This window comes from Gekko japonicus, unplaced genomic scaffold, assembly GCF_001447785.1.
Source record: "Gekko japonicus isolate JY-2015 unplaced genomic scaffold, Gekko_japonicus_V1.1 scaffold963, whole genome shotgun sequence".
NCBI classification, from domain to species: domain Eukaryota; kingdom Metazoa; phylum Chordata; class Lepidosauria; order Squamata; family Gekkonidae; genus Gekko; species Gekko japonicus.
Genome location: NW_015172583.1, coordinates 574,909 through 583,954, shown reverse-complemented (window position 1 = coordinate 583,954; position 9,046 = coordinate 574,909). Strand labels below are relative to the sequence as shown.

Below are 9,046 nucleotides of genomic sequence, written 5' to 3'. Positions count from 1 at the left end.
AGGTTGGAAAATACCTGAAGATTTGGGGGGGTATAACCTGGGGAGGGCGGTGTTTGGGGAGGGACTTCAATGGGGTATAATATCATAGAGTCCACCTTCCGAAGCAGCCATTTTCTCCAGGTGAATTGATATTTGTTGCCTGGAGATTAGTTGTAATCCCAGGAGATCTTCAGCCGCCATCTGGAGACTGGCGACCTTCTAAGTACTGTAAGCTTCACAGCGTAAGGGCCGTGTTCTGCCTACACATGACCTAATATCCCATCGTGACTGAAACCAGGTTGGCGTATACATATATATAAAACAGAATAAAACATGTTCCCTTCCACACACCCCAACAAACTGCCTGAATCAGCCCAGGATAGCTTTGAAGACAGTGACAAATGTTTGTGTTTCTGTCCTTGGACATTAAAGATCTATCTCATTATACATTCGGCTGTAAACTCTGTGTAGCATTAAGACAGAAATGAACACTTCATCTTTCTCTTTCGTCCCGAAAAAAAAATAGTCCCTTCAGTTCCTGAGAAGCTGGCTTTCTTATTAGGCACGAAAGTGTCAAGATTATTTATCTAGATGCTATCTTTGCTTCTCTGGCAAATGCTTTCTGTACACAAACGGGAACTTTACATTCTCATTTTAATTCTATTTTAAAAAAAAATAGTCCCTTCAGTTCCTGAGAAGCTGGCTTTCTTATTAGGCACGAAAGTGTCAAGATTATTTATCTAGATGCTATCTTTGCTTCTCTGGCAAATGCTTTCTGTACACAAATGGGAACTTTACATTCTCATTTTAATTCTATTTCAGTACGGACGCATTTATATTCTGTTTTTTGTTTTGTTCTGACTTAGGTTTTACATTGATTGGGGGGGAGAATGGGATTATATTGTTCTGATTTTTACTTTGTAGCACAGACTAGTTTTGGGTTTTTGTTTTTTTCCTAAGCAGCAACATCTAAGCCACAGTGCAGTGGATTGCCTTTGCCCCCGGGCTGTCCAATGAACTAATGACAGGCTGGGGGATTTGATAAGCAGACTAAGCAGAATGTTGTCCCAGGGGAATCATGATCTGCAGAAATGAAGACTCCCATCTCGCTCTGCAGGTCACCCACACCGAACCTGGAGAGGTGCAAACCTGGATGACTCCAGCTTGTTCCTCCATAATGAACAAGCTACCACTTCTTCTACCTTGTCCAAGAAGCAAGTAGCAGTAACACAGGGGGAAAAGCCAGCCAAAAAAACCCCAAAAAGCTCACATTGGCTGCTCCTTAATTCAGTGTTTCCCAACCTGCTGGAACCCAAAATTGGGTCATGAAGCCTGTGAAAGTGGGTTGCGGGCCAGTCTTCCCTTAAGGCCATCCTTTGGTATTTTGGAAACCAAGCTCTGGCCCTGGAAACAGTATCTTCCATGTCATACATTACCTAGAATTTTTTCTTCACTGCATATACAAATTGATCAAGTAAAATATGTCCCGATGGCTGCTGGAGTGATTTTCTTAGAATCCTAGGTGGGAGTAGAGGGAATAACGGAGAAGCAGAGGAAGATCAGAGGCTGGAGCGTAACATCCATGTGAGAAGGCTGCGTATGTCAGAATGCCACTTCCTTGGGGTTCATACTGGGGGTAGCTGCACCCTTTGTGCGATGCTTGATGGTTTCTCAAAAACATCTGGTTGGCCACTGCAGAAAATGGAATGCTGAGCTAGATGGGTGCCAAGGGCACAGTTTGTCTTGGGAGCCAGAAAGCCTTGATCCAGCCCTGGATGGGTCACCATACCCAGTAAATTTGGACTTGTGGGTCACCATGACGAAAAGGTTGGGAACCGTTGCCTTAACCCACAATAGCAAAAGTGGTTAAGACGCTGAACTGCAGGCTGTGGAAGGTCGGTAGTTCAGCAGTTCGAGACCCGAGTGTGCCGCATGGCCACATGACCACGGAAACGTCTTCGGACAGCGCTGGCTCTTTGGCTTTGAAACAGAGATAAGCACCGCAACCCTAGAGTCGGATTCGACTGGCTTTCGAGCAAGGGAACCTTTACCTTTTTAGGACTCTGAGTTTTGCAAATATTATAAATCAGTGTTGTAGACTACTGTAGTATGTAGAACACAGCCTTAGACCAAAGAGACCAGGGTTCGTCAACACGAAAGCCACTGGGTGGTAGGGTTGCCAACCTCCAGGTGGTGGCTGGAGATCTCCCACTGTTACAACTGATCTCCAGGTGACAGCGATCAGCTCCCCTGGAGAAAATGGCTGCTTTGGATGGTGGGCTCTAAGGCATTGTGCCCCACTGAAGTCCCTCCTCTCTCCAAAGCCTGCCCTTCTCAAACTCCACCCCCAAAATCTCCAGGTACTTCCCAACCCAGAGCTGGCAACCCTACCGGGTGGCCTTAACATATTCAGTCCTTCTTAGCCTAGCCAGTCACATGGCCCTAATGATAACAGCAGATGGCTAGCAGAAGCAACGTAACAGAGGAGCTCAAAGGCATAAACTTTTGTGAGTGAGAGCTCACTTCATCAGATGCCCGAATTGTACATCCATTCGGCAGATCTGTTCGTAGTGCAAAGTGATCGCTACATATTAAGGGCCTCCCTTTTTGCTCCTTGCAGACTTTAGGCTAAGTGCATACAACTCAAGGTTTACTATGAGAATCTGTGGTCAGGGTTTTGCTGGGGCTGAAGGGTGCTTGCTGGCTTAGGGTTTGCTTCTGTGCACAGTTCAAAGTGCTGGTTTTGACATGAAAAAGGTGAGGATGCCAAGGACTGTCCTCTCCACGTCCTCTCTCTCTCAGGGCACTTTTCTCCCAGCGAGTGCTCCAATATCAGAGTGGGCCTCATGGAGAGAAAAACACCTGGGGAAAGAGGTTGCAGAAACGAAGGGGTCAATTCCCTTTACCCGCTTACTGTTTGTTGTTTCTTTTAATAATATCCTCGCTCCCCTTTTTCTATCTGATGAGGAGCAGTGCTTTGCTATTATACAGAACTGCCACCAACTAGGGTTGCCAGACTCCAAGTGGTAGCTGTAGATTTCCTGCTATTACAACTGACCTCAAGTTACAGAGATCAGTTCGCCTGGAGAAAATGATTGCTTTGGATGGTGGACCCTACGGCATAATATCCCAATTGAGGTCCCTCCTCTCAAACCCTGCCTTCCTCAGGCTCTGTTGGAAAAGGTAATGTCCGGTGTACAAAGAAGAAGAGAAAAAGACCCTGCAGGGGGCAGCAAGAAGACAAATGGGTTAGTGAGGTCAGCACCTTCTCTCCTGTCGAGTGTCATTCCTTGTCTGTCTCCAGATTGCTACTGTTGTGTACGTGGGCCGCCATGAGGGGGCCGTGGCACAGGCAAGAGCTTGGATCTGAGAACAATGGAAACTTCAGATCCTAGATCCCCCAGCCCCAACCAATAGCCACTTTGGCGGGACATTCAAACCCTCCAATAGGAATGGGGGGTGCTGGGTGGATATGTACCGTATATAGTTGGCCCTGTCGAGCCGTTAGTTAGTCTTTGTGTTAAGTTAAAAGCCTGATAATGTCTGTGTTAAGTACAATAAACGCGTGCCTTTGTCTGTGTTAAGTACAATAAACGCGTGCTAAAGCATGTCGTCGTCTGAGTCCTCCATGCGGCGAACCCGGTACTTTTCAGCTACACTTAGGGCAATTTCCCCCTTCTTCTCAGAAGTACCACACTCAGTGCTACCCTGTCTCTCAGCTGGAGATGTAGTTAGCAATCTCTCCCTGTCTCTCCTCTTTCCTATTAAGTATGTTAATTCCTAAATAAACCTTTATCAGGTTGTGCACCATTGCTGTGTTAATCACTCTGCCAACAGGCTCCTCCTCCAAAATCTCCAGGTGTTTCCCAAACCAGAGCTGGCAACCCTACCATCAACACATCTAGCCTGGGAAGGAAAAGGGGGAAAGAAAAATAAAAGAGATCCAGTGCTACTGAATGGAACCATTTCTGGAACCCAGAAGGAAACAAGAAACTTCACTAGGCAACTGACAAATGGCATGTTTGCTCACCTCTTGCCCAAATCTGTAATCCCTTTGCCCCCAAGATATCTGGCTGCCACAATTCATCCAGAATAAGATATGCAGTATTCTGAAGCAGTGCAGCAGTCAACAGGGGCAGTAGAGATGACAGAAGTTGTGCCTTGAGAATTTCTGCCTTCCTCCAAGCTTTTCTGATTGTTGTTGTTCAGTTGCACAGTCGAGTCCAACTCTTCGCAACCCCATGGACAAGATCTCGCCAGGCCCTCCTGCCTTCCGCCGTCCTCTGAAGTTTGCTCAATTTCATGTTTGTTGCATCGATCACACTGTCTAACCATCTCATCCTTTGCCGTCCCCGTCTTCTTTGACCTTCAATCTTTCCCAGCATCAGGGTCTTCTGCAGTGAGTGCTCCCTTCTCATTTGGTGGCCAAAGTATGTTTGCTTCAGCTTCAGTATCTGGCCTTCCAGGGAACAGTCAGGGTTGATTTCTTTCAGGATTGACTGATTTGATCTCCTTGCAGTCCAAGGGACTCTCAAGAGTCTTCTCCAGCACCATAATTCAAAAGAATCTATTCTCCGGCGCTCGGCCTTCCTTATAGTCCAACTCTTGCAACCGCACAGTACTACTGTATGGAATACGGTAGTATTTCTCAGATGGAATACAGTAAATTGAAAGCGGTGCCATTCAGGAAAAACCCAGCCCTTGTTGACACTCACCCGGAATTCCAGCACATCCACGAAGGTCTGATAATAGGCGGTGAGGGCCCGGAAAATATCTGCTTTCTCTTTGTGGACCGGCCCCAGATGTTGCTGTAAAGAAAAACAGGGCGTGAATAAGTCGAACTGATCATTCAGAAAACATCACAGTTGTACAAGGCTAGGGTTGCCCCAGGTCCCCCCGGCCACTGGCAGGGTACAGGGGGTAGGGTTGCCAGATCCAGGATGGGAAGAACTCCTGGAGATTTGTGGGTGGAACCTGGGGAGGACAGAGACCTCAGGGGGGGTACAGTGTCATAGAGTCCACCCTCCAAACCAGCCATTTTCTCCAGGGGAACCGATCTCTGTAGTCTGGAGATACACTGTTAGGGTTGCCAAGTGTATCTTCGCCGGGAGCGGGGGGGTCCCGGCTGGTGTCTTGCGCGCGTGCGCCACACGCACGTCACCCGGAAGAGTTTTCCCTTGTATGGCTGTGGCCCTGCCCCCAGCGTGCCCGCATCACTTCCGGGTGACGCGCACATCGGGGTGGAGTTCCCCCCGGGGCCCAATCTGGCGGCGCTGGGGAACGGGCCTCTGGGGCGTGGGTTTCCCCGCCCCCCGTGGGACTTGGGATCCCTAACTGTAATTCTGGGAGATCCCCAGGCCCCATATGGAGGCTGAGGTCCCTAGGCCAAGACAGCTCTCTTGCACCGGGGCACCATAAGGTTGAGAAATTCCTGGAGATTTGGGGGTGGAGCCTGGGGAGGGTAGAGTTTGCAGAACAGGAGGGACCTCAGTGGAGTATCATAGAATCATAGAGTTGGAAGGGGCCATACAGACCATCTAGTCCAACCCCCTGCCCAATGCAGGACCAGCCTAAAGCTTAAACCACGCAATCGTCTTCTAAAGCAGCCAGTTTCTCCAGGGCAACTGACCTCTATAATCTGGACGGGAGCTCACTCCATCACGCGGCACCGGGGTCTTGAACTGCCGAACTACAGACCTTCCAGTCTGCAGCTTAGCATCTTAACTTCTGATACAGTGTCATGTATTTTTCCATAACCACCTGGAGGTTGGCAACCCTAGTAGCTGCATCATGGAGGGTCATGGTAGTACCAGCATAAATCCAGCATCCATTTTTGCTTATTTGCAAAGGTCGTCGTCTTTGGTCCCTAGAACACACTTAAGATGCAACTATGTGCATGAAAATGTTGCTTTTGCATGCCCATAGCCACGAGGGGGGTGACAAGGTCCAAATGTGCCCTGCGCCTCACCAAGTGGCTACAGCTTTTTTGTTATGCTAACACAGTTGGGCCGGCTTTGCCTCCTTCTCTCCGCCCACCCCTTGGCTGGCTGGGAGGCCGGGCAGGCAGGCAAGCCTTCCTTTCCCTGTGGAAGCTGCTCTGTTGGACCGTGGCCTGGGCTTTAACGAAGGTAAGGAGAGCGGGCATGTGTGATTTGGGAATGGGCCTCTCAGAGCAGCCTAGCAGCACACCTCAGGCATTTCTCAGGCATTTGCTATCACTGGGTCTGTATCTCTTTGTGGGAGGAATGCCAGTGAATCGTTCTAAGCAGCATCAATCCAAGATGTGAATTGAGGTTTGGGGCTCCACGTGTATCCCCCCCCTGGAATTTTAACGGCTGTTAAAAAGCTGAAAGTGGGTATATTTGATGGTTCTGAAAGATTTTTACACTTTCATTGGTGTATTTCCCCAGTGATTCAATGAGATTTCTCAATGCAAAATCCATTGCCACTCTATGGTAACATAACTTTATGTTCCTTCTTGAATGACAGAGCTTGAAAATCTGAAGGATGCTTTGCTTAGCTGGCCATTATCAGGCTTTTAATATTTCAGGGAGGGTGTGTTTGGATCTTTCATGGTGTATCCATGTTGTGCTACACTTCTCTGGTGAGCTGTAGTTTATCAAACTTTAGAAGCATGATAACTTAGAAGAGTATGAATACCAGTTCTGGGAGCACATCACATCAGATATGAAAAGTGAAGCAAATACTTCTCTGTGTGTGTTCTTTTTTTCCCTCCTAAGAATTCATACTGCTTACTTAGCCCTTTGTAATGACCATACTGCTTACTTAGCCCTTTGTGTTGACCATACACCTCCCCCAAGAAGGAACTGTGAAGACTAGGTAAAGATAAAGGTCCCCTTGATATTTATTTTAAATAAATAAACTGCATTCTCTTTTTGGGAGCGTTTGCTGACTTGAGCGGGTTGAGGAGGGAGCTTCTTAAGGATGTATTACAAAAGCCTCCATCCTATAAACTTCCAAATTACTGTAAATCGAGTAATACTGTTTATTCTACTTGTAGAATTAGGGTGACAAAGAGGAAGATGTTGCCTGTGTAGAGCTGGGGAGAAAAGGGAATGGGGTAGCTGCGGCTTCTTGAAGGTAAGGTAAAGGTAAAGGTTCCCTTGCTCGAAAGCCAGTCGAATCCGACTCTAGGGTTGCTCATCTCCGTTTCAAAGCCGAAGAGCCAACTCTGTCTGAAGATGTTTCCGTGGTCATGTGACCGGCATGACTAAACAACAAGGCGCACTGAACACTGAAGTGGTACCTATTTATCTACTTGCAATTTCTTGCTTTCGAACTGCTAGGTTGGCAGGAGCTGGAACTAGAGATGGGAGCTCGCTCCGTCATGCGGCACAATTGGGTCTCAAACTGCTGAACTACCGACCTTCCACAGCCTGCAGTTCAGCGTCTTAACCACTTGAGCCACCGCAGCTCCTTGTGAAGACTAACAGTATTTAAAAACGATTTTTACTTGTGCCGATTGTGAAGAAATGCATTTTGTCCTTGGGGGCTGGCAAGCAAAGGAGGAAGTCAGTGATTGGCTTTCCAGGCCTACCTCTTAAGAAATGCTAATTGGTCAAAGCTAGAGACAATGGAGGGGTCAGGCTTCTCCCCCTTCTCCCCCCCCCCCATCTTCTCCAGGCAGGGAAACAGAGTTTGGAAGGATTTGGCTAGAACAGCCCCAGATACAATCTCCAGGAATGAGCTGGAGTACTGGTTTGTTTATGGTCGAGCTTGTCTTACTGAGCTTGTCTGTATAGGAAATGTATTTTAATTTGTTTATATGCTGCTTGACTCACTGAGATTTGTAACATCAAACAGGTGGAATGGAGAAGGTGTGATGAGGATGAACATGTGTGTTACTTGTTAAGAGTGCTCAATATGGCCCTAACCCGGATAGCACAGGCAAGCCCGATCTTGTCAGATCTCGGAAGCTAAGCAGGGCCGACTCTGGCAAGTACTTGGATGGGAGACCTCCTTGGAATACCAGAGGTGGGTGGCAGGGGCAGGCTTTATTCAGCCACCTCTCTGAATATCCTCCAGGCCCCCAGTAGGGGTCAGTCACCAGAGGTCACCAATGACTTCCAGGTGCAGACTCACTCTCTCACACACACATACGCACATATAAAAAATACAAAAATATGCAAAAAGAGAGAGAGTGCTCAATATGTTCTACATGTAAATATCTTTGTAATAAACTTGAAACATTTTTGTGTGATATACCACTTGACTTAAATTATTTAGAAGCGTAAGCATGGCAGTTCTGTACAGACACATAATGGGTTAAACTGCCCACTTAACAAAAAAAACTGCCCCCCTAACCAAAAAAAAAATATCCTGGCTACGGGCCTGTTGAAGCCATGAAACTGACAGATCTATAAAGAGAGCTCTCTGTTGCCGGGAGCACGGGAGACCTGACTTCCCCACCCCAGCTCTGAGGGTCTCACCGTGCTGCTCCGCATGTCCACGTTGGGGAATTTCTTGTTGACATACTTGATGCAGGGCTCCATGGTCTTCTCCGTGAAGAAGGGCGGCTTGGATCGGGGATCGGTGCATGTCTGCAAAGGTGAGCAAAAGCTTCAGTCATTTGCTCTCTTGTGTGGACAGTTACCAACGTCAAGACCTCCTCTCCCAAGGGGGCCCCAGTTCAGTCCCTGGATAATCTTTCCCCTTATTGAAAAAAGCGATGGGTAGAAAAGGCAAACACAAAGAAGCTGGAGGTGAAGACTGCAGTCTTCCAAGACGGATCAGTTTATGATCTCAGTGTACAGAAGCGGAACGTGCTGGGGAAGCGGAGATAGACCACCTCTTCCCCTGCCCTTCGCCACCACAGCTTCACTCATCTGAGCAGAGCCTTCGGCAGGTGTCAATGGTAGGGCTGCCAAGTGGGGGCGGGTAAACCCCCGCTTTGGAGGCCCGATTTCCGACGCCACGGGATCGGGCCCCGGGGGGAACCCCACCCCTGCGTGCGTGTCACCAGGAAGTGACGTGGGCACGCCGGGCACACTGGGGGCGGGGCCACGGCCATACAAGGGAAAACTCTATGGTTTTCCCTTGTATGGCC

The 9,046-nt window shown here is 48.2% G+C and overlaps 1 protein-coding gene across 1 annotated transcript in view; it reads right to left on the bottom strand.

Annotated features, from left to right (window-relative positions):
- NCKAP1L (NCK associated protein 1 like) overlaps positions 1 to 9,046 on the bottom strand; it is a 129,765-nt gene that overhangs the window by 115,318 nt on the left and 5,401 nt on the right. Inside the window, exons 2-3 of the mRNA XM_015421475.1 lie at positions 8,430 to 8,540; positions 4,695 to 4,787 (exon numbers count right to left, since the gene is read on the bottom strand). Of these exons, the coding sequence (XP_015276961.1) occupies positions 4,695 to 4,787; positions 8,430 to 8,540 (204 nt within the window). The remainder of the gene's footprint in view (positions 1 to 4,694; positions 4,788 to 8,429; positions 8,541 to 9,046) is intronic.